The following is a 25,718-nucleotide window of genomic DNA, read 5'->3' on the forward strand; positions in this document are numbered from 1 at the left end:
CTGGAACAAGCTCTAGGAATTGATGCAGAGTGAGAGGAGCAGAACCAGGAGAACATTGTACACAGAGACTAATACACTGTGGTACAATTGAATGTAAGGGACTTCTCCATTAGAGGCAATGCAGTGATTCTGAAAAACTTGGAGGGATCTATGAGAAAAAAAAAAACACTATCCACATTCAGAGGAAAAACTGTGCCAGTAGAAATACAGAAGAAAAACAACTGCTTGATTTTATGGGTCGATAGAAATATGACTGGGGAAGTAGACTCTAAAAGATCACCCTAGTACAAATATTAATATGGAAATAGGTCTTGCTCAGTGACACATATTAAACCCTATGAAAATGTGTGTCAGAAAGGGAGGGAAAGTGGTTTTGTAACCATGGAAAAAAATTCTAAAATATTCTAAATCATCTAATTAAATAAATTTAAAAAAAAAAGAATTCATTGCTATACATAATCATTAAAATATCTGATTCTTTGCCTCTCCAATTTGCTTATATGATATTTTATATCTAGGTCATGTGCCAGTGCCATGATTCATTGCTTTTGGGTCTTGTGTATCTCACTGGTCCCATTGTTAAATTTTCTTTTTTTAATCAGTACTGTGAATTTTAAAAGTCTCCGTCTTGGTCTAGCACCCAAAAATTGTGCACACCCACACTACACGGGCATGTGCAAGTCAATGACAAATCAGAAATAACTAACTGCCCACCTGGGCTGTCCTAAGCCAAGCTAGAGCCACCATTGGCACTTGTGAGGCACAGGAAGTGAGGTAGGGAACAGCCTCTGGAATTCGCTCACTTCCTGAGGACAGGGCTAGACGCAAGTTCTTGTGAGGAGCTTGGACAGGGAGGAGGCCCGCAGACAGCTTCCCTTCAGATCGGTCACGTGAGTCAAGGAATGATTCCTTCCACCCTGGCCCTTTGGGCCTAAACTCCCTCTGCCTTGGTCAGAGGTTGAGTAGCCCTTTTCCCTTTTCTCCTCTCCTTCTCCCTACTCCCATTGTGATTAAACCTCCATAAACTCCATTCTAACTTGAGTGTTTCATTTTAGGAATTTCATAAGTAAATTCCTTGGTGGCCATTGTTCAATATTATAACAATCTTAAATGGTGAAATTTTCACCACAACAGTACCAAATAGTTTTCTTGATCATTTTTATTATATAATTTGAGTTCTGATACTGTTAGCATTCCATTTTTTATTATTTCTCTTGAGAGTCTTGAATGTTTGTTCTCTGTGAATTTTGTCATTTTTTTCTAGTACTGCAAAGTAATGCTTTTGTAGTGTTTGTTATTATTTTGGCAAAGTCCAGCAATGAGCAACTAATACCTTTCTAATTGCTTGGATCTGTATTTATTTATGAAATGACTGTTTTGTAATTGTTTTTATTTAGTTCCTGTGTGTTTTGGAAGTTGGAGCCCAAGGTATCTGCCATGAATTTGAATGGAATTGGCTTTTTTTTTCCTTTCTTCCTGCTATTTTCTTGTTAATAACCATACAGGCTCAAATTTTGAAGATATTTATTTCATATCTTGCTATTTGGCCATCCTTTTTTCTACCTCTCTGGTATCATAACCATAGAAGTGAAAAGGAAAAATAAAAAATAATGAAAGTCATTTTATATTTGTCTCCATTTCATGGATTATCATTACCAAAGAATGCATAACCAAGTATATAGACTAATGATGGTGAATCTCTCCTAACTTAGCTAGGCTAGACTAGGACTAACTGAAGCCTTTCTCGCATGGAGCTCAAAAGTTTTCATTGTATTAGATTAGCCTTGTAGAATTAAAATTGGATTTCTCCAATCTTCATCATCTGCTTCCAATATTTTGGTCATTATCCTTAGGAATTTTTAAAAAATAAACCCTTACCTTCCATCTTGGAGTCAATAGTGTGTATTGGCTCCAAGGCAGAAGAGTGGTAAGGGCTAGGCAATGGGGGTCAAGTGACTTACCCAGGGTCACACAGCTGGGAAGTGTCTGAAGCCAGATTTGAACCTAGGACCTCCCGTCTCTAGGCCTGGCTCTCAATCCACTGAGCCACCCAGCTGCCCCCATGCTTAGGAATTCTTGGAGTATAATATTCTAGATTTCTTTCTCATGATGTTTGTGTAAAAGATTTTCATCTTTAGAATATTTTTCACAATATATTTTCAAAGTTAATCTTCTATTGTGTCGAATTCTTATATTTTCTTCCATTAATTTTGTTCTTTTAATTTTTTCTTCTGCTTTTGCATCTTTGTGTCAGACACACTGTGGTGGAAGTTGCACAGTAGACAGAATCCTTGAAGTAGAATCAGGAAGACTTGACTTCAAATCCAGACTTAGATACTACTTCTTGGGTGACCCTTAGCAAGTCACTTCAATTTGTTTTCCTCAGTGAAAAATGGGAAAATAATATTAATTAATTCCCATGATTGCTGTAAAGGTCCATTGAAATATATTTGTAATGTGTTTAGCACATCGACTGCCACATAATAAGTGTTATATAAGTACTAACTATTATTGTTATTATTACTACAATTATTGTAATAATTATTATGGATAAGATGCTGAAATTGGAGTTAAAAGTCTTTGGTTCAAATCACACCTCAGACTAACTCCATGATTCTGGCCAAGTCATTTAACATTCCTGTGCTTCAATTCCTTAGCTGCAAATTGTGAGCTAAGACAGCTAGGTGGTGAAATGGATAGAACACTGTTCCTCAAATCAGGTGGCCTTTGAGTCAGGAAAATGAGTTAAAATTCAACCTCAGAAGCTTATTAACTGTATGACTCTGGAAAAGTCTCTTGATCCTTTTTGCCTTAGTTTCTTTACTTGTAAAATGAGCTAGAGAATGAAATAGCATAGTACTATGTTATTATATTACAGTATCTTTGCCAAGAAAACTCCAAAGGGGGCTTGATACACCTGAAAAATTACTTAAAAATAGGGGCTAACCTCAAAAGCTTTTAAGAGTTCATCAACTGTAAAAATATGATCCTATGATTCAAGAATCTTTTTGAGAGAATTTACTGCCATGATGCATTTTCAGTCTTTCTCCCCCTAATTTAAATGTTCTCTGATTAGACTTCATTAATTTTTTCTTAGGGAGCTACATTTGTTGACCTTAGATATTTTCTCTCATTCTATTATTATTACAGGCAATCTTACAAAATTAGTTGTAATATTTTTAACTTCCTTGGGGGCATTTTGACTGAGTTTCTTTTTTTAATGAAATTTTCAACCACAGAAATAGATGATAGAGGAAGGAGGCAAGTAGAGTATTTGTTACCTATTCATCACAATAAGTGATACTAGATTAGGAATTTTTTGAAATACTATTTCAGAAATGGCGGGGGGAAGGTATACAGGGATGTGAATTCACTCTTAAATTATCAGTGTGCACATTTACAGTTCAGAAGTAAGCAACTACTAAAAATGAGGATTTAGTTTTTGTTCTGTTGGTTTCAAGACTTAAGAAAATGTTAATCTCTTTAATCCTGTCACCAGATCTAGCACTTTATCCACTAATTCCATTTAACTGCCACTTTGATGTTCATAGAAGTAACAAAACAAATAATTGAAAGCATGAAAGAAAGGTTTGTTGGGGCCAAGTAGAGAAGATAAGTTTCATTTTTGTCATGACAAGTTTGGGATGTTGAATGGACTCTGAGGGAAAAAAAAATACAGCAGGTAATTGGTAATATAGGACTGAAAGTTTCATGTGATAGTGAGGCTCCTTGAGTTCTCTCAAATTCTTGATGAGGGAAAAAATAAAATAATAGCACTCAGAAAGTTAACAAATTTTACCTCTTCTTAGTCTTCAAGTCTAACCAGCATCAAGGTGGCTCAGTAAATTTAGAACCAGGGCTAGAGATGAGAAGTCATGGGTTCAAATTTGATTTCCGATAATTTTTAACTATGTGACCCTGGGGAAGTCACTTAACTCCAATTGTCTGCCCTTTACCACTTTTTTGCCTTAGAACCAATAGGAAGTACTGATTATAAGACAGAAGACATTTCAAAATGATAATGACAATTTAAAAAACTCTGAGTGAAGTGTTGAATCCATAAGAATATTATATATGTAGCAATATTGCATGATGAATACCTGTGAATAACCTAATGATTCTCAGAAATATAATGATTCAAGACAATTTCAAAGATTCATGATGAAAAATACCATCTTCCTTCTGAGAAACAACTGATGGAGTCTGAATTCAGACCAAACAATATTTCACTTTATTTTTTTTATAAAAATCACTTTTTGGGCATATGGAAAATGTTTTACATGATTGCACATGTAAAATCTATATAAGATTTCTTATTATATTAGTGAGGGAGGAAGTTGAGAAGAAGGGAGAGAATTTTGAATTCAAAATAAAAACTTAATTGTTTTTATATCTACTTGGAGGAAAGAATAAAATATTATTAAAAAATTATATCAATGTTTTTTTTAAAAAATGCTACAACTGAAACTAAAATAATCACAACCAAAAAGCAGAAAGAGTTTCTTTATGCAATTAAGATTTACTTCCCCTAAGATACTTTTAGATGTCTAAGAACCAAATAAGTGCTTCATGTTTAGGTTCATTTAGCATTTTAGTAAAAGTTAGCATTTTTATCAGAAAAATGATAAAGTCACATAAATTTAAAGCACTTCCAACTTTTCAAAGAATAATTTTCCTGACACTGGAGAAATTAAAAACAAAGAGTATGAGTACTTAGTAAATTATACTGTTTTCCTTGACTGAATCTTCTTGAAAACATGCAAATAGTGAACTGTTGAATAGTGCAGTAAAAACTTGAAAAAATGGTACTATAAATTGGCTTGATAAAATATATCATCTACTCTTCAAAAATATGGAAATAAAATTATTAATGAGAATAATAATGACAAAGTAAAAATTGAGTCAATAATCAAATAAATTAATTGAATATTTTTAAAAATCACAACCTGAGTCTCAGACTTTATATATAAGAACAACTTACCTTTGCAACAAGAAATATATGCAATCATGTAATCATGTATATAAAATGTGTTATGAATATAGATTATCACTGATTTTATGAGAAAATCATTGCCTGACTTTCAGTCAGCAGATCTGAGTTTGAATCCTGACATCAGTATTTAACTATTTAGTCTCTTTAAGTCTCAGTTTCCTCATTGATAAAATTGGGACAAAATTACTTGTGAGAAAAACAGTTTGTAAATCACATTAACGCTATTAATATTTTTTAAACTTGGGAAATTATTTATATTAAGAGAATACCAAATTCTAAAATATCAAACTTGACCCTGACATTATCATGACTCCATCTTAATACTTTCTTTCAGGTTTCAATATTATTGACAAAAATTCTTGAGATCAAGTATAAATTTTCCCAAATCCTTCTCTGTACTATATTAATACCCTTCTTTACCCTGATTGGAATAAATGGATATGTACTTGAGGTAAGTAATAATGCTTAAGTAAGGAATGTTTTTCCTAGTGTACCAGATGTGTGAGCTTTGGGGAAGAAATTTTGTCACATAAAATAAATCATCATTTTGGTGTCCAAGTTTCCAGCATGTTAAATAGTATGCAAATAATATGTTTAAACCACGATCTTCTTGTTGATGGTAAGGAATAGTTCTAGACTTTTTGATACTGGCCTAAGTCAACATTTCCTTGAGTAGCTTGCTTTCCATTTCTTTGTCTTAATTGGAATGGACTGAGTCCTGCTCAAACAGATTATTGAAGGGTCCCCAAGACAAGATGGGGGAGATGAGAAAAAGATTTGGGATCAAGAGGACCATATAAAAACCAATTACTAATCAATGATAAAGTTTATTGACTGCGTATTCTGTTTTATAGAGAGCCTGAAACAGGCTGAGAGCTTAGGTCAGCTTTCACATACACAATGATTTACAAGGTGGTACAATAGATTTGGTTTACCTCATTGAATCTAGACAGTTTTCTATAGGCTAATAAATGAACATGTCAGTATGTAACCATCTAATACAGATTCCCAAAGAATGCATACATTAATGATTTTGTAGAAATATTCAGTGACAATGGGAGAGTTAGAGAGGAGGAGATTTGAGGCTTCATGTGAGGAGGGAGCTACCTGGCTAACTTCAGCTGAGCTATGGCCTTAGTTTTTCTGAGGGGCTGTATTTCCCAGAGTTTTGTTCCATGGGGGTCTTTCAGGCTTTGACTGCTACAAGAGTGCATCTTATTGAAATCTCTGTAGCTTAAAAAAATAAAACAAAAATTTTCCACCACACTTTGGCAACAATAGATCCTTTCTGATTTCCTTATATCTGGAGAAATGGTCAATCATCACTAAGATACAATTCATAGTTTTGCTATTTTCTTCCATATATAGAAAGCAAATATAGACAATTCCCCCGAACTTTCTGGTAGTTGTATTCTTCAAATATGTAGAAAAAGTTGGTAATATTTTCCTTTTATGCATTTGACACAAATTTCATGCTTCTTGGTAGTATCTGCAGACAACTTAAGTAAAAAAAAATCTAATCTTTCTTACCAACTATAGGTTTTTTTCTTGATACATACATTTAAAGTCAACATCATGTTAGTCATTAATGGCAATATTGAACCTTGAGCCCACATGGGGCATTGGATGGCATTAGGTGCTCCCTTGTTCCAAGTGTAGAATCAATCACAGTCCAATGGAGCACTTCATTACCCAGATCCATTTTCTGTCATTATCTCATTATAAACTAACTTCTGCTAACTGGAACTCAAGATGATTTGGGGGCTTGTATCACTTCTCTCAGCTACTTATCAGCCACCTCTTAACTATCAGTCTTCCACAGGCAACCATGTCAAGGAAAATTATTTGAATGAAATGAGGTTTTCATATATGTTTTTACCATTGTTTAAGGTAAGTTTCAATCTCTTGTCTATACTTCCATCTGATTATGTCAGCTTATTGGGTATCACAGATTTGTCTCAAATCTTTTTCTCTCATCACCTCAGCTCTATGACATTTTGCCAAAACATCTGCACATTTGTTCTTCTTACTAGACCTAGCTTTGTAAGAATTTAAGTTTAAAATGGGCAAGGGAAATGGATAGGCAGTTCTCAGATAAAGAAATCAAAACTATTAACAAGCACATGAAGAAGTGCTCTACATCTCTTATAATCAGAGAGATGCAAATCAAAACAACTCTGAGGTATCACCTCACACCTAGCAGATTGGCTAACATTACAGCAAAGGAAAGTAATGAATGCTGGAGGGGATGTGGCAAAGTAGGGACATTAATTCATTGCTGGTGGAGTTGTGAACTGATCCAACCATTCTGGAGGGCAATTTGGAACTATGCCCAAAGGGCGACAAAAGAATATCTACCCTTTGACCCAGCCATAGCACTGCTGGGTCTGTACCCCAAAGAGATAATGGACACAAAGACTTGTACAAAAATATTCATAGCTGCGCTCTTTGTGGTGGCCCAAAACTGGAAAACGAGGGGATGCCCATCAATTGGGGAATGGCTGAACAAACTGTGGTATATGTTGGTGATGGAGTACTATTGTGCTAAAAGGAATAATAAAGTGGAGAAGTTCCATGGAGACTGGAACAACCTCCAGGAAGTGATGCAGAGCGAGAGGAGCAGAACCAGGAGAACATTGTACACAGAGACTAATACACTGTGGTATAATCGAACGTAATGGACTTCTCCATTAGTGGCGGTGTAATGTCCCTGAATAACTTGCAGGGATCCAGGAGAAAAAAACACCATTCATAAGCAAAGGATAAACTATGGGAGTGGAAACACCGAGAAAAAGCAACTGCCTGAATACAGAGGTTGAGGGGACATGACAGAGGATAGACTCTAAATGAACACTCTAATGCAAATACTATCAACAAAGCAATGGGTTCAAATCAAGAAAACATCTAATGCCCAGTGGACTTATACGTCGGCTATGGGGGGTGGGGGGGAGGAAAAGAAAATGATCTATGTCTTTAACGAATAATGCTTGGAAATGATCAAATAAAATATATTTAAAAAAAAAGAATTTAAGTTTAGATTTTTATGCTAATATGAAAGTTCTAAAGTAATATTATGGTCAGCAATTTTTAAAATATTACAGCTTAAGTCAAAATGACTTTTAGCAGCTTTATTTAAAAGAGATGGAAAAAGTGAAAGCAGAAAAATGTAGATAAAGAAACAGATTCTAATAAGCCTACCAGTCCTTCTCCTGAGATATCAGTCTCAGCTGCAGCAGGACTTTCCCAAGATTCTGTCTCCATGTGGATTTCCTGGTAATCCTAAGCTAGAAGTCCCAGTGATGTCTGCAGCCAGGGTTCTATCAATGCAGCCTCCTACAAAGTCAAGGCGGGAATCTCCTGAACCAAATCTCTCCAAAAGCCAGGAAAGGAAGGCCTCTCTGGAACAAATCTCTCCAGAAGTCAGGAAAGGAAGGCCAGCTATGCACCCAGCAAGTCAAAGCAAGATCCAGGGAAAAAGTTTCCTCTTCCAGACTGGCTCACCACAAAGTCAATCATTGAATTCTTGAGCTGACCTTTTAAAGCAGTTTTCTCAATGTCACTTCCTGTCACTCCCCCACTTTACAGGAACCAATCACAGTCTTTCAATTTACCTAGCACTGTCCAAGTGGGGTGGCAGTGACCTTTGGAGTTGTGAACTTACTCTAGTAAGTGACTTGCAAACTGTCTTAGTTTCAATTAGGGGTACTTTAAGTTCTTGATTTGCTTAGCTAAAAATAGACAAAGGGAGAGTTAATCCTGTCTTCATAATTGTATTGATGAAATTGTAATTTTTCAATGATGCCAACTATTTCTGGGAAACAACACTCTTAGAACCTATGAAGTCTTTTGAAGATACATGGACAGAAAAACTGGGGAGGGAAGACTTTCAGGATCCACATTGGCTTTTTCAGACTCAAGAAAGCATTTTGTTCTTGATACAGTTGCCAACTTGAAAGATTTAGGAACTTCTCAGATCCAAAAAATAATGATTGTCAAAGGCCAACTGCACTTGCAAGTAGATGCTTGAACAATTAATCTCATTGCCTGGGCCATAAGCTTGAATTAGCTTTGTTTCTGTGGCCCATATTTGAGAAGACCCTAGTCCTGTGGAGGCTGATCCATTTATAGTAACTTTTTAGTCAATTTTTAACCCTGTCTTATACTTTGTGCACTCATTTGGGATTTACTTGGCAGAGATACTAGAATGCTTTGATATTTCCTCCTCTGGTCCATTTTACAGATGAGGAATTGAGGCAAACAGGGCAAGGTGACTTCCCCAGGGTCACACAGCTAGTATGTGTCTGAGACCAGATTTGAACTTAATAAGATGGGTCTTCTTGACTCCAGGCCCAGCAATGTATCACTGAAACACCTAGTTGCCTTTCTTAATAATAGATTGACCTTTTAAGTTCAGAAATACCTCTCATTTCAAGCACTGTTAACAGTGGTTTCTGCACCTGCCTAGCTTCGACATCAGTTGAAGGACCATGTACCAAGCCCTGGATCAATCTCAGAAGTACATTTTTGCCTGTACTCTCAGGTCCACTATGCCTCTTGGGCATTACTGAAAAACAACTAAACAATAAATATCTGTCTACCATAGGAAGTATGGCTTCAACTTTACTCATAGATTAAGTTATATTTCTGGTTTTACTTAGGATATTCATTTTCTCTGATGAATGCCTTCTTTTAATCAGAGTTTCTATCTCTTTAAGCAATTCTTTCTCCTCAGAGAGTTAACTGGTATGAAAGTTCCAAGAATAACTCCCTACTGTCAATTCTAAGGCAATCTCCATGTTAAAATTCCCAGGTAATATTAGAAAGATCTCTGAATTGTATCACCTGACAACATTAGTGGCCTTAATTGTATACTTTTTCAAGCCTTTCACTTTTCTGTCCAATATTCTTAAAATATCCTTACCTTTATGCCTGTTCCTAGGTAGAGATTAAATACCTGCCTTATGATTTAATTATCTAGTTGATGAATTTCCACTTACCTATTATTTTCTTTTGGCAGTTCTATTATTATAGCAAAAGAATCAAAGAAGATAATGATGATGAAATGAGTGAAGATATATTCTTCATAATTCTCTTAGTAAGAACTTTTCCATTTTCCAGTGTATTAAAGTGATATTTGTCATATTATACTATTAATTTCATTTTTATAGTAGCCAAGTTATTTTTTTAAAAACTAAATTTAGACACAGACTACATATAGTTTTTCATGATCCCAGTCTGGAATGATAATTGTGACTATCAAATTTCTCTAACTTTGAATCTAAAGTTTTGAACTTTGCCTAGTTTTGGGAGAACTCTAGGTAATGAATACTTAATTTTCCTATCTTATTCTCATTGCTTACTAACATTCTCTAAGGAGAATCTTAAGGATATTTTCTCTTAAATTTACAGAATATTTTTACATATTTACCTTATTATGAGATGAAAGATTCTCCTTTTAAATCAAATATACACATAATGTTTGCTATGTAGTTAATAACTGTGATTTTCTTTCTTTGATTCCACCCAGCCTTATCTCCATTGTATCATTTTTGTTTTCATTCTCCGGTATCTGGAAAAAATGAAATATGGAAAAAACTTATTAAGAATGGACCCTGTCTTCAGGTTTGGAGAACAAATAAAACTTGATATTCAGTTTTGGCATTAAAATATAAAGTTTTCATTTTAAGCAATTAAAAAAGATGAATTAAAAAAATAGTCCTGGGTTAAGTTTTAGAGTAGTTCACTATTGTGGAAGTAAGGGGGTGAGGAAGAAAAAAATATCAGTCACAATCTCTATATTTAAGGAGATTACATTTTACTTGGGGAAAAGAACTACCACCTATATAGTAATTAGTGATTAATTAGGTGTTGAAATAAAATGAGAGAAATCAATAAGTAAAATCAGTAAAGCGTATTATGAAGTGGTGGAAGTCTTAAGGATGGATAGGATTTTAGTAGAAAGAGAGAAAGACTGTAAGAATAGTATAAGTCAAGGAAAAGAGGTACAAATAATCAGTGAAGTAAACATTCTGAAAAGTTAAAAAGCTGAAACAAAGAATAATTAAAACTATCATAACAGCTTTTTCAAAAGATCAGCAGGACAGAAAAATCAGGAAAGATAAATATTTAAAATCATGCTAATAATGAAATATCAATTATATTATTTAATTAATCAATCAAAAACAAAAGCTCCACCAATAAACCTAGAAAAAGAGTAGTAAAACAATATCTTCACAGAAATAAAATAATACTAATAATAGGAAAGATATTTATTGTCTGTAAGTAGACCATTACCAATATAATAAGTTCTACCATACCAGAAAATAGACAAAGATCATGAAGGAAATAGTCAATGTAGAAGAAACTCTGGGAAGACAGGCATTCTACCACATTATTGGTGGAGGTATGAATTTGACAATAATTCTCAGAAAAATATTGAAATTTTGCAAGAAAAGTCTCTCAGATATTCATTCCTGGCTTTCCCATGAGCTATAATCATGATAGCTAACATATAGCTCTTTCTTTAAATTTTGCAAAGCATTTTGCACATATCACTTCATCTGATCCATATAGTAATCTTGTGAGACTAATACTTCAGATATTAGTACCTTGATCCTGACTTTAGAAAACAGACTTAGTAAGATTAAATGACTTGCCTAAGGTCCCAGAGTTAGTGTCAGAAGTGGAAGTTGAACCAAGGTCTTTTTTACTCCAAGTCTGGCAATCAACCTACTATGCTATTCTAAGTCTCTTACCATATATTATGGAGGTATAGGACAAAAATGAAGAACTCATATATAAAATATATAAAGATATTCATAGCAATACTTAGAGCAGCGGTTCTCAACCTGTGGTTTGTAGCAATGAGAATACATAATCCATGTCAGGTATTTACATTCTGAATCATAACTGTAGCAAAATTACAGTTTTGAAGTAGACAACAAAATAACTTTTCGGTTTGGGGTCACCGCAACATGAGGAACTGTATTGCAGGGTCACGGCATTAGAAAGGTTGAGAACCACTGTCTTAGAGAGAGCGAAAGCAGAAAGAAAATATGTGCTTATCAACTGATGAATCATTTATATAAGTGATCTATGAATATCATGATATAGTATTACTTGGTAAAAAAAATCACAAATTGGATGAATTCTGAAAAACATAGGGAGGCATATTTAATAATGTAAATGAAAAGAATACTAAAAGGTAACAGAACTTAGATTAAAGGCAATGACCATCTTTGGTTCCAGAGGACAGAAGATGCAATAAATTTTTACCTTTATAGAAGGTTAGGGAACTATGGGTTTCAAATGACTCATGAGTTTTTTTTTTAATTTGTTTTGCTTAACTGTTTTGATTTTCGATAACTAGAGATCTTGATTTGGGCAAGGGGAAGAGATGTTGGAAAATTCCTGAAGTATTAAAACCTAAAAGGTATAATTAAAGCAAATTAAAGTGATCTTGGCTTTCCAGAAAATACCAAATATAGCTTGATAGGCATGAACTTTTTGTGTTGATCAGTAGAATAAGTCGAAGTTAATTTAAAACATGGAACCAGATGGTAGAGTGATTTGGAAGTCAACAGAGGAGTCTGAATTTGAAAGAATAAGCAAGTGAGTGACATAATGAAGTAATGTTAGGAAAGATTAATAGATAGTTAAAAGACAAGAAGATAAAGAATAGATTAAAATCAGGATGAAATAGTTACAATAATATAAACATAATAGCCTAGATTACATTGATGGCAATGAAATGGGCATAAGGAAAATGTGAGACAGTTCATTGGGATGAGATAATAGGACAAGTTGATAAATTAGATTTAGGTGACAAAGAAGAGGGCAGAGTTAATTCTCTCAATGTGAATAGTCTAGAAGATATAGTAAAAAAATATATATATATATATATATATATATTATCTTCTCTTCAAAAACAGGACCCCTTCTCCATATATATTATATTCTCTTCAAAAACAGGACCCCTTCTCCATATATATTATATTCTCTTCAAAAACAGGACCCCTTCTCCATATATATTATATTCTCTTCAAAAACAGGACCCCTTCTCAAGATAATCTAATAAAGCCAAAGATAATTTATAGAAACCACTACTGATGGGGTGGGGAACTATCCTCCTAGGATGCATTTTTATAGCATTTCTTTGTTCTTCACAGGATGTTTCCATCAAGTAAAGATGCAAGTCCCAACCCTGAAGAGCCAGAAGATGAAGATGAAGACATTCAAGAAGAAAGAGAAAGAACATCAAGGGCATTGACTACTTCAAACCTTGATGAGGTAATGAATAAATAAGTAAAATACCATTTACTGAAATACATAAATGTTTAGTTGAACCAGTTATCAAGTAGAGTAAACAATTTGCTACCTACAACTTAAAAGTTTTTCAGTTTATCTAATTTTTAAATGTGTGTGGGATGGCTATCTACATTAACATCTCATATCTCACACATAGGATGTGGCTTTTTCCCCCCACCTAGTTCACTCAGTCCAATCTGCTTTCATACTTACAGATTTAGCTTACCAGAGACAAAGTACTGTCTTGTGGATATATTCACATTTTAAAAAAATCAATTTTTAATAAATTAAAATTCTTTTTTTTTACCTTTATATCATGAAATGTGCATATACAAAGGAGGCATTAACCTGAATCTTTTACAAAGTAACTAGATCTTTAAAATGTGTCACAGTTCATCTTCTGTCCCTCTTCCCAGCCAAATTGCTCAGTCTATCTAAAAAATTGTTTAGCACAAAGATTTTAACAGTTTTTATTGATTCAAATTTCTTTTACTATTCTTCTTAGTCACTGAACCATTCACTTATAAAAGCTGCAATACCCTACATCTTTCACTGGTTGATTAAATTATTTTTCTTTATACAAAAGTACTTTTGTTCCTTTCAGTACCAAATTTCTCCATGTGAAAGAAGAATACTTTAAAGGGACATGATGCATGATGATTTTTGAGGTTATTGAGAAACTCTAAAATGAATGGAGCAGAGTAAATATATTTTTTCTCATTTTGAGGGAAAAAAAAGGTTTGTCAAGCTTATGAATAATTGTATATCCTAAAAAATTCGCATCAAAGGATTGAATGAGACTAATTATAAGGAGTGTCGATTAAGTATCAAGTCTCTATTTTGTTGTTGTTAAATTGAGATGTTATAAAGTAAGTGTAACTTTCAGCTCCTTTTGCCTTCTACTTTACTTATTACTTTATTATCTCATCCCTGGTTCCAAAGTAGTCATGGAGCGTATTTTGGTATTTCCTCATCAGTAACTAAAATTAAGACAATATCTCATTAATTAATTTGCTCTATACCCCACTCCCAATTAAATAACACTTTAAAAATAAACAGGACATTTCTTATAACATTTTGCTTATCTTTCTCCATGTCAAACATTTAATTTCCTAGAATTAAATGACCATTAAGGTTGTTATTTACGCAATTTACTAAAAGTCCAACAAATATAAAGAAACAATTATTAACAAGTTTCAATTATGAATGGTGGAATTTTGTTTAGAGAATTAAGAATTCAGGTGTAGAGATTCAATTCTGTTAGAGTGGTAACCAAAGTCTTTTAAGAATTCTTGTTATGGTTTTTTATTTTTGCACAGTAAGAATTAAATTCAATCCTTCAGAAAAGATTTTTTTTAGTCTTTTCTTTCAGCACTTCATTCAGTCTCTTTTTTGATAATTAGATAATTTTCTAGGATCACAGTTAAATTCTCAGACTCTTCATAGACTCCTCAAAGACAAGTCAGACTTGAAAGATAAAGTAAGTTTTCCAGTCTATTGTATATTTCATAGTATGTATATTGAAGCCAGAGTTATACACTGATAAATGTATGTATGATGTATGATGACTTTAATTCAATTAGAGAAAATTTTAGATCACACTAAATTTATACTTTGATAATTTTAACATGCCCTGACAATTCAAGGGAACATCCAATCCTTTTAATTTTATAGATGAGGAAACTGAGCCACAGAGCAGCTCAGTGACTTATCCAGGGTGAGAGAGAAATTGGATGGCAGAACAGGGATTTGAACCCAGGCTGTCTGACTCTTGTCCCAGCATACCAGTCTACCTTTCATGTATCTGTGATTATATCAGTGGTGCTGCACCACTCTTGTAGAATAATACTTTGAATGCTGTCTTAGTTGGTGTAATTCTAATCAACATTTTTCCATACATTCTTCACAAAAGATTTATTCAACACATTGGAAGCCTTCCTTTGGTATAATAAAAAATAAACAAACTTGTTGCATCTTTTAGTATCCATTCATTTCCCCACACTCAACTTTTTTTCCTAGTTATAGGTATCTTTTGTTAATGTCTTTTCAAGTCATTTCTAAAATGTAAGTGATTATTATTAGCCTATTAGCTACTTTGTATCTTTCCATTGCCCTGAGTCATGTAATTTTTATTCTTTATATATTGTGATGATCCATGATTCAAATCCATAGATCATGAAAATAATAATATAAAAAGGGGCTTTTTTTGGCCTTCAGTCTCTTGAGATCACACAAAATATATGTGATACTCCCCGATGTCCATTCATGCATAGATAAAGACCATCTCCTCCTAGATGTGAACACATGCTGGGACAGTGCTCTTAACTACATGATATAGGTACTGCTCTGAGTGTAGCATTCTTTGGTTTATAGTTTAGGACAGAGAATGGGGTTCAGTCAGGGAGAATACAGCATTCAAACAAGAACTATGAGGAATTTTTTTTTCTTTTTCAGAAACCAGCCATTATTGCTAGCTGTCTACGCAAGGAATATGAAGGCAAAAAGAAAAGTTGCTTTGCAAAGAAGAAGAAGAAACTGGCTACAAGAAATATCTCTTTCTGTGTTAAAAAAGGTTTGAAAAGAACAGAATTGTTACTAGAGTTCTCCCCACACACACACACACACATTTTCTAGGTTTAGGGCTTTTGAGGATCATGATTATTTGAAAATATCAGACAACTTATTGTCTCTGATTTAAATAAAAGTCCCCAATAGATAAGTACACTGGGAAAATGAGTCTATAATACTAATGTGTTTGTATTATTAATTGCTCTGATTAAAAGAACAACTATTTCCTAAAAAAGGAAAATAATTATATCTTCCTTAAAACAATAAACTTCCTATTGCAGCAGAGATTTTTATCATCTAAAAACTAACTACTCCTGTGCCACAGTCTCAGAATGGGCTATGGAACAAACTGTTAAATTAATCAAGATTTCAATTACAAGGCGTAAAGGCAGGGTCCAATAAAATTCCCAACATATCACACTATCTGCTTTGGGTCCAGTACAAATTGTACAGATCTGACATATGGCTAACTCACTGGTAAAGCACCATGATTAAAATAGAATTAAAAGCCCTTGTTTCACACTCTTAGAACTTTTCCCATCCCTTCCTATTTACTGACACCAGGAAATTACTATACTGTAGAAGATGTACCTTATTATCTTTTTTAACATAAGCCATTTTTAACATAAAACATTAATGAAGGATTAAGTAATTTAGTACAAGATATGAGAAGTATCCAGCAGTGAGGTCATAGAGTGCATAGAGTGCCAGACCTGAAGTCAGGAAGGCTTGTCTTCCTGAGTTCAAATCTAGCCTCAGGCACTTTCTAGCCATGTGACCCTGGGCAAGTCACTTAACTTTTTTTGCCTTAGTTCCTCATCCGTAAAATGAACTGACGAAGCAAATAGCAAACCACTTCAGGATCCAGTAACACCCCCCCCCCCCGTGGGGTCACAAAGAGTTGGACATGGTTGAAATGGCTGAACAACAACAAAAGAACACAAGAACAAGAATACAAGAACACAAGAATTCTAACACATTGCCAAAGCAGCATGATCTAGAAGGAAAAAAAAGGGGTGGGGGGAATATGAGCCAAAAAAGCTGTTTAATGATGATCATCATTAATTTAATCATGGTGATGTTAATGACAACCCAAATGAGAAATTCAAAGTTTCCCACATCAGATCAAGTTGTCTCTGGAACAGATTCTATGATCTGGCCCATTATCCTCAAGACATCTACCATGAATTATAAACCACGGCAATACTCTGTGGAATCTCATTCCTCCCAGTTTTTTGCTGGCTCTAAAGCTCAGCATCACACCCCCATTTCAGAATGCTATGTTCTGTTTACATTCCAATTCTTTATGTTTGGTGATTAGTAGATCTTAATTAACACCATAGTCCCCAGTCAATGATGAAGCTAACTTTGTAGATGACTAGATTCTGGAACTCTGCCTACCCCCATCATGCTGATCATACTATTATAATAACTATATCAGAAAAATCAAGGATTAATCCAATCAACTCATCACCAATTTCATCTTATATGCACACAAAATTTAATTTATTCATAGAAGTAACAGAAATTACAAAATTATATGTTACATTATGTAACTATTTGAAACTATCTTAAATAAGCAAAAGGTTATATTTACAATGAAAATATAATATGGTGGGGAGAACCCCAGTGTTGGAAATTTTTTTTTTGGCTTTTAAACAATGATTTAAATTTAGTTTGGGTACCTAAAAACCATTTTATAACATTATTTGTAAACATAAAAACATATTCAACTGTATCTGGCAAAATGGAATTATGACAGTACCAAAAATATGTCTCCTTTGAAGAGGAGGAGAGAGGAGAGGGACCAAGCAGAAAGGCAACTGGAAGGATGTAGCTCTGGAAGCTAGGAGAGGAAAAGGTGACTGTTTGGATACTGGAATCTGGCTGAGGCACAGAGTTGTTTCCTAAATCCTCTGTTAGACATTACATCTCCCACCCCTTGGTAATCCCCATATTCTAGAACAAGGCCATATCTCCTTAATCTCTATCACCAGCTATCCTTACTCCTACTTTAAGCGAAATCTTCAGATTGTGGAGTCCATACTTCCTTCTAATGCTTTATCCACCTAATTCCTAGTTTGAAGGGGATATAATGGAAATGGTAACAGAACCCTTAATTTTCATTCCACTGTAATACTGCTCCAGTAACATATAATGAAAAGGCAGAATAGTAACTCCAAGAGCACTTTTTGTTCTCTGAGGCTCCAGGGAACACTTTAGTAGAGTTTTGGTAGATTAATATGAGTAAAAACTGACCTTCAGTCACTATTTCTTCTAGGAGAGGTCCTGGGGTTGCTAGGACACAATGGAGCTGGCAAAAGTACAGCAATTAGGATGATAACTGGAGAAATAAGACCAACTGCAGGAAAGGTAGGAGAAACAGAAGGAAATTGATTTGAAGAATGGTGTCCAGGAAATAAATTTTGTGATTACTGATGATCACCTCTAGATTTTTGCTTCTTGATCTCCCTACAGACTTTGATATTATCAATGACCCTCTTCATTGTTATACTACTCTCTTGATTCTCCTCCTATGTGTCTGACCACCCCTTCTCATGATTCTTTGCTCGATATTCAGATAGCTTGCTCCCTCTCATACCTTTCCAGTATTCTCACACCTTCTATCCCACCAACGTAATCTTCAGTCTAGTAACATTGATTCTCTTGCTGTTTCCTTAACAAGAAATTCCATCTCAAGACTTTGGGCACTTTCACTGATTGTCTCCCATGCCTTGATCTCATTTCTACCTTCTGGTCTTCCTGGCTTCCTTCAAGTCCCAGCTAAACCACCCTCTACAGGAAACATCTGATTCTCCTTAGTTCTAGTACTTTCCCTCTGTTGATCATTGCTAATTTATCCTGTACATATCTTGTTTGTACACAGTTGTTGTCATATTATCTTCACCACTAGAATATGAGATTCTCAATTTCAAAGACTCTTTTTGGTCTCTCTTTGTACATTTAGTGCTTAGGACAATGCCTGACACATAACAGATGTTGAGTAAATGCTAATTGATCAATTAATTTAGTAGTCAAAAGCATCACATAAAGAAAATGAGTAGAAGATTTCCCTGGCTAATACTATTATGGTAAAAAGATCATATCCCCACTTTTATTAAATAATAACAGCTGAGGGAAACTGCATCTTAAGGAAGGAGTTTCCTCCACAGAAAGAAGTGAAATTTCTTATATTCAGCAGTTAATAAGGAAAAAATAACATGTGAGAGAGAACAAAACATTTCTTGGTTCCAAACTTTAACAGACTGTCTAAATTGTGAAATCCTGTAAAGGAAAAAACATGGAGAGTTGTTACCAAAGCAAAATAAGTAACTTAAAGGTTGCCTAAGGGTCACTAAGATTAGGCTGGCTTTAACAGCTGGACAATATCTTCTTGTACATAAGATAGTACATATTATGGTTATGGAAGTAGTGGGGAAGACAGGAAACTGGAATTCATGTTTCCTTTTAAATCATCACAAATAGGATAGGTTTTAAATGGAAATTTTCAAGCCAAGACTTTTTAATCTTTTTTTATGTTGATAACCTCTTTGACAATCTGGTAAAACCTATTACTATAATTCTTTGTCCATAAGAAGGATATGTTATAGGAAATGACAAGTATGGAGAAAGGCTAGTGAAAGCAAATGTACTTTTTCATATCTAAGTTCACAGATATTCTGAGTCTCTTCACAGATATTTTGGGGTAAAGGGGTATATATGTATGAATTCTAGGTTAAGAATCCCTGTTATTTGGGGGGAAACAGAAAGTAGTCTGGCATAAAGCAGAAAGAGACTAATACCTCACACATTATACCAAGGCAAGTTCAAAATGGGTACATGATATAGGCATAAAGGATGCTAACATAAACAGATTAGTGGAGCATGGAAGAAATTACTTGTCATATCTATGGCTAGGGGAAGAGTTCATGACGAAAGAAGAGAAAAAGAAGTTCACAGAAAGTAAAATGGATAATGTTGAGTACTTAAAATGCATAAAAAATAAGAACAAAAGCAGGAAACTAGGGGAACATCTTAGCAAGTTTCTCTGATAAAGGTCTTATTTCTAAAAATATATAGGGAATTGAGTAAAATTTACAAAAAATAAGAGCCTCTTCTTAACTGATAAAAGGCCAAAGGATATGAATAGATAGTTTTCAGAGGGAGAAACCTAAGCTATCAGGGGTTATATGAAAAAGTGCTATGTCATAAATAATTAGAGAAATGCCAAGTAAACAACTCTGGGAAACCATCTAATACTCATTATATTGGATAAGATGAAAAAAAAAAGAAGAAAATGAAAAATATTGGATGAGATGAGCAAACAATTTTGTTGATAGAGCTATGAACTAGTCCAGTCATCCTAGAAAGCAAAATGTTTTAAACTGTGCATTCCCTCTTACCCAATGGCATTGCTATGAAGTATATACCCCCAGGGGTGAAATAAAAAGAACATATACATATAAAAATATCCATAGGATCTCTTTTTGTAGTGGCACAGAATTGTAAACTGAGTAGTGTTCCCTGATTAGGGAATGGCTAAACTAGTTATGGTATATAAATTCAATTGAATATATTTGTGTTATAAGATATGGTGAAGAAGATGGCTTCAGAAAAAACTTTGGAAGATTTGTGTGAACTAATGCAAAATGAAGTAAGCAGAATTAGAACAATTTATATAATGACTGAAATATTGTGAAGAAAATTAACTTCGAAAAACTTAGTAAATGTAATCATACATGTGACCAACCATAATTTCAAAGGACACATGATAAAATGTGATCTCCAAATGGAAGGCTGATAGACTTTAAGTACAGATTAAAGCACATTCTCTTCTTTTTCCTTCCTTTTTCCTTCTTTATTTTTTGAACATGAATAATGTAGAAATTTACTTCACATGACTGCATATTTTAGGGGTTTTTATTTTTCTTGCCTATTCAATAGGTGAGGGAGGGAAGGGGGTAAGAAGAGGATTTGAAATTTAAGATAAAATAAAATTTTTAAAATGAATACCTGACCTAAGACAAACTGGTTTCTTCATCACTAATATTTATAATCCAATTATGTAAACAAAAATATACCAAATATAAACAAAAAGACAGAAGGAAAGAAAAAGTGAAATGTACGAATATACAGTACTCTGTGATGTTGATAAAAATGATTCAAGCTAGGATATATTTCAAGATGGATGCTTGTTTTTAAAAAAAAGTATAAGGAAGGAAAAATGCAAATCATTAAAAATCAGCTATTTCAAAAACTGAATTAATGAGGAAACTTATTAGTGCTGTGGATGTTTAAGCACTGTGCTATTTAATACTATTGATCTCTTATTTTTGAAATCAACTTTTCTCATACCCTCACTGCCTCCAGTTTGTTGTCCCTGTTTTAGCCCAACTTCTTTAAAATTCATGTCGTGACACCATAGTTAGTTCGTTCAACAATGCACTGATGTTAGATTCCCTTGTTGATTAGCAGAGGTTCACATATTGCTAATGCTCCATACAAAATCCCTCTCTTTCACCTCATCTTTTTTGATGCTGTGCTAAAGATTCTGAATGCTTCTGAAGACATAATAAAAGCATGGTGATTGATTCCACTTCGTGTTCTTCAATAACATCAAATAACCTTTCAATGACAATATTTTTATACCTCTTTATTTGATTACTTAGCATAGCCCAACCCTTTTCTTGCCTCAAAACCTTTCTTTTAAGCAGATCAAGATTATCCATCATAGACTAATTTTTGGGGAAGCAATTCAACACTTCTTTACATCCTCATTTACTTATTCCTCTTTTTTTTAAACTTAGAGAATAAAATAGTCCAAAAGTACCAAAGGCAACCGCTATACCTGTCTTTCATATTATCCCCTCCACTCTCTTTTACTTTTTTTTACTTACAATTACTTCTCTCAATTTCCCTTCTCTTTCTTCTAATCTCTATTTACTCTTTCCTTTCATCACTAACTACAAATGTACTCAGATGCTGATATCTGTCCCAAATATTCTTTCTTATGTGTTTTCCTTTTTGTTACTAACTTTTTAAGAATAGTTGATTCTTGCTGAAATTCTTTCTTACTTCCCATAATACTCAACCCCTCATAATCTAGCTCTAAAATGAGTTCTTAACCTAAAATATTTGAACTTAAAATATATAGATGGTACTAATATAAATAAATACATTACAATAAAATTCTTTTCTTTTGTAATTCTGCATTTTATTTTATGCTTTAAAAAAGATTTCAAGAAGGGAATCCATAAGTTTTATCAGACTTTCCAAGTAGACTGCAACAACTAAAGAATGTATCCCTTCTCCAGGTCTATTCTACTGAAACTACCCTCTTAAAAGTCACTACAAATTCTACATAACTTAATCTTATGACCTTTTACAAGTCCTTATCCTTCTTGACCTTTCTGAAGCATTCAGTACCATTTTCTCCACATGGATCTAGATCCTAGTTTCCTTCTTGGCTTTTATGGCATTGCTCTTCTTGTTAACCTATAATCAATCTGATTTTCTCTGCCTTCTCAGTTTTCCTCAATACTTCATTTGCTTCCATCTGATTACTAAGTGATCACCTGTACCCTCAATTTTTTTAAACCCTTATCTTCTGTCTTGGAATCAATACTGTGTATTGGCTCCAAGGCAGAAGAGTGGTAAGAGCTAGGCAATGGGGGTCAAGTGATTTGCCCAGGATCACACAGCTGGGAAGTGTCTGAGGACAGATTTGAATCTAGGACTTCCTGTCTCTAGGCCTGGCCTTCAATCCACTGAACTACCCAGCTGCCCCCCCACCCCAATTTTTTTTTTACTAAATTTCTCCTTTAATTTAATTCCTTTCCATAACTTCCCCATTTTGATAACATCCCTCTTCTAGTTACCCAAGTTCAAAAGTCTAAAAGTTATCCTTTACCATCCTCTCCATTGCACCTCTCTTAACTGATTAGTCACCTAGTCAGTTTGATTTGAGTTTTGCAATGTTCATTGAATTCATCTCCAATTTCACATCCAAGTGGCTAGTCTTGATCTTCATCACCTCAAATTCTGGGTACAGTGATAGTTTATTATTTAGTTTCCTTGCCTAATCATTTCTTCTTCCTTTTAATCCAGTCTCTATACTGCTGTCAAGTGTTCATCCTAAAATACTGTTTTATCCATCCCACTTTTAATGTGCAAAAACCATCAGTGGAACTTTGTCTTCTATAGAATTATATCTAAATAACTTATTTTTTCATCCAAGATCCTCCTTAATCTGATCTTTATTTTCTGCTTTTCCTTTACTATTATGACCCAAACTTTGCATTGAAACAAAATCAATCTATTTTCCAACATGCCATATGTTTTGCATATATACTTGTTATTATCTTGTTCAAAATGTTTTCCTAATTCCTTTCTATTTAAGAATTCCTTTCTGCTTTAAAATCTAGAGTTATGAGAAAGGGAAGAGAATAAACATTTAAGTGTCTACTATATGCTAAATACTTTACAAATATTATTTCACTGATCCTTACAGCATACTTGTAAGGTAGGTACTCTTTTTATCCCCATTTTACAACAAAGGATACTGAAACAGGCAGAAGTTAAGTGATTTACACAGAGCATCATACAGTTAATAAGTGCTTGAGGTCAGATTTGAACTCAGGTCTTGTTAACTCCAGAACATGACTGTATCTACTATGCCACCTCTTATGCCTCCATATAGGTTTGAATTGTATTGAGGGAGCTATCCTTTTGTATAACAATGTCTTACTTCAAGAGTTACAAAGAGATGAGTTACAGAGTGCTCAGCTTGTGAGGAAGACTTCAGAAAAGTGTGGGACTTGAGTAGGCTTTGGTATCTGGGTAAGTCTTAGAAAAACAGGAAGGAATAATGAGGCGATTCATCAGGGATAAAATATGTTTAAAGTGGGAAGCTGTATGGAAGTAGAGTAATTGATTAGTCTTTGTATAAGGCAGTGTTGGATTAGGAAGTAAGAAAAAATGGTTAAAATTTAGTTTATACCTCCTTAGAAACCCATTGCCTCGCATAGTGAACTTTTACAAATGGTGGATTCATTACTTGTGTGAGGTTGATGCTGATAATGGGTTATGAAGGAAAAGGAAGCCCTTTTCTCCATCTCTAATTTTGTGCAAACACATGCTTTCTAACAATGGCCTATCTTCTGAACATATGCCCCACATTTGTCAGAACCAGGTCTCCGTTGCCAGCTGTGGGCAAGTCAGAAAAGAGAATCAATCTGAGGTGGAAGGGCAGGGAGAATGGACGTGAGTACTATGAGTCTATATAATGACTGTCCAGGATTGAGAAGAGCAATCCATGCTAAGGCAGAGCATCATGGTAATTTAGGATTTTTTTTGAGGGGGATGGTGTTTAAGGTTATTAATAGTCAAGGTTGAGAAGGTCATATTCTAGCTATGTGGAGACAAGGCAGAGAAAATTGAGATAAGTAGGAATAGATAATGAGACAAAGAACCAGGAATTCAGGCACTAAATGATGGAATTCTGGGAGGTCTGAGTTTCAACAAGACAGCTATGTAACAGATTGCATGAGATACTATTTGCTTTTTAAAAAGTGCTTAGCACAGTCCCTAGCACATAGTAGGTTTTATATAAATGCTTATTCCTTTCCCCTTCCCTTTGTTACCCTGAAATAAAGAAAATGGGTATTATCCAGAAAATTATTTAGTAAGCAATATGTGCGGATTGAATAACAAACTGTTACCAAACTACTTAATACCCAAGAGTCCAGAACTTCAGTCATTACCCAATTAATATACAGGATGAAGATAATTAAAAACAAAGTGAAAGAGATAAGACACCTGATTTCTTATTGAAGGAAGGAATCAGAAGACAATGAGGTTTTCTGGAGAGGACTGGGAGACAAATCAGGAGACCCTGAAGTGAGAGGGGAAAAGGTTTTTTTTGGGGAAGGGGGATAGTCTTTAATTTGGGTAACATAGGAGTGGGGGAAGGAATCTTGTAACTTTTTCAAACCCATGTCACTGAGAGAATTTCCAAAAATGGTGGAAGAAGGCAAAATGAAGCCATTGATGCTGGTCTCTGCCATCCTTTGGTTGTAGCTAAAGTACTTGAGATTTTTTTCTTTATTCATAGATAGGTAATGCAGAATATATCAGTGAAATGTGTTTTTACATGTTCTACATGGATGATCTGAAAATAGACTCTGTTGTATAGGTGGTGCTAAAAAGGAAGAGTATAGACACAAGTCAACAAAGAGATGAAATGTTCCAGTTCCTTGGCTACTGTGCTCAGGAAAACACACTCTGGAAAAACATTACAGTGAGAGAACATCTGGAGCTATATGCTGCAGTAAAAGGAATAAATAAAGAAGATGCCACAGCTATAATTTCACGGTATGGAACACAAAGAACTCATACCAGTTCTTTCTAGGAGGGATAAGAAAAGAGTGTGGTTATTCTTTTACACACAATCAGGCATAGGAATTTGTAATGATATTCCCTCCCCCCCCCCACTCACGGATCATTAGTGGTAGAGCTGGGATAGGACCAAAGCTGATCTAAAATTGTCAGTCTATTTATACCTTAGACATCAGAAAATGCTACAAATTAAACCCTGATTTATTGTTTTGTTGATTGCACAGACTTGAGAAAGTGATGGAGTAAATGGTAACAATGTTGAATTTGTCATGCAGTACCCCAATCCTCCAGAAAGCCATAACACCAGATCATATCTACCTTCTTTCCCATTTCAGTCGTCATTAGCACATACAACCAAATAAATAAATCTGGACATAAGAAATTGACAATCAAGACAACTTGTAATGAAATAATTGGAAACCATACAATTAAAAAAAAACCTATTTCAAAGCCA

The 25,718-nt window shown here is 34.2% G+C and overlaps 1 protein-coding gene across 7 annotated transcripts in view; it reads left to right on the forward strand.

Annotated features, from left to right (window-relative positions):
• Positions 1-25,718, forward strand: part of LOC100029102 (ATP-binding cassette sub-family A member 9) — a 141,586-nt gene that overhangs the window by 92,997 nt on the left and 22,871 nt on the right. For all 7 annotated transcript variants that reach the window (XM_056817232.1, XM_056817233.1, XM_056817234.1 and 4 more), the window contains 7 exons: positions 5,328-5,444; positions 10,011-10,088; positions 10,521-10,615; positions 13,162-13,282; positions 15,755-15,872; positions 18,150-18,241; positions 25,062-25,240. In XM_056817232.1, the coding sequence (XP_056673210.1) occupies positions 5,328-5,444; positions 10,011-10,088; positions 10,521-10,615; positions 13,162-13,282; positions 15,755-15,872; positions 18,150-18,241; positions 25,062-25,240 (800 nt within the window). The remainder of the gene's footprint in view (positions 1-5,327; positions 5,445-10,010; positions 10,089-10,520; positions 10,616-13,161; positions 13,283-15,754; positions 15,873-18,149; positions 18,242-25,061; positions 25,241-25,718) is intronic.

This window comes from Monodelphis domestica, chromosome 2, assembly GCF_027887165.1.
Source record: "Monodelphis domestica isolate mMonDom1 chromosome 2, mMonDom1.pri, whole genome shotgun sequence".
Lineage (NCBI taxonomy): Eukaryota > Metazoa > Chordata > Mammalia > Didelphimorphia > Didelphidae > Monodelphis > Monodelphis domestica.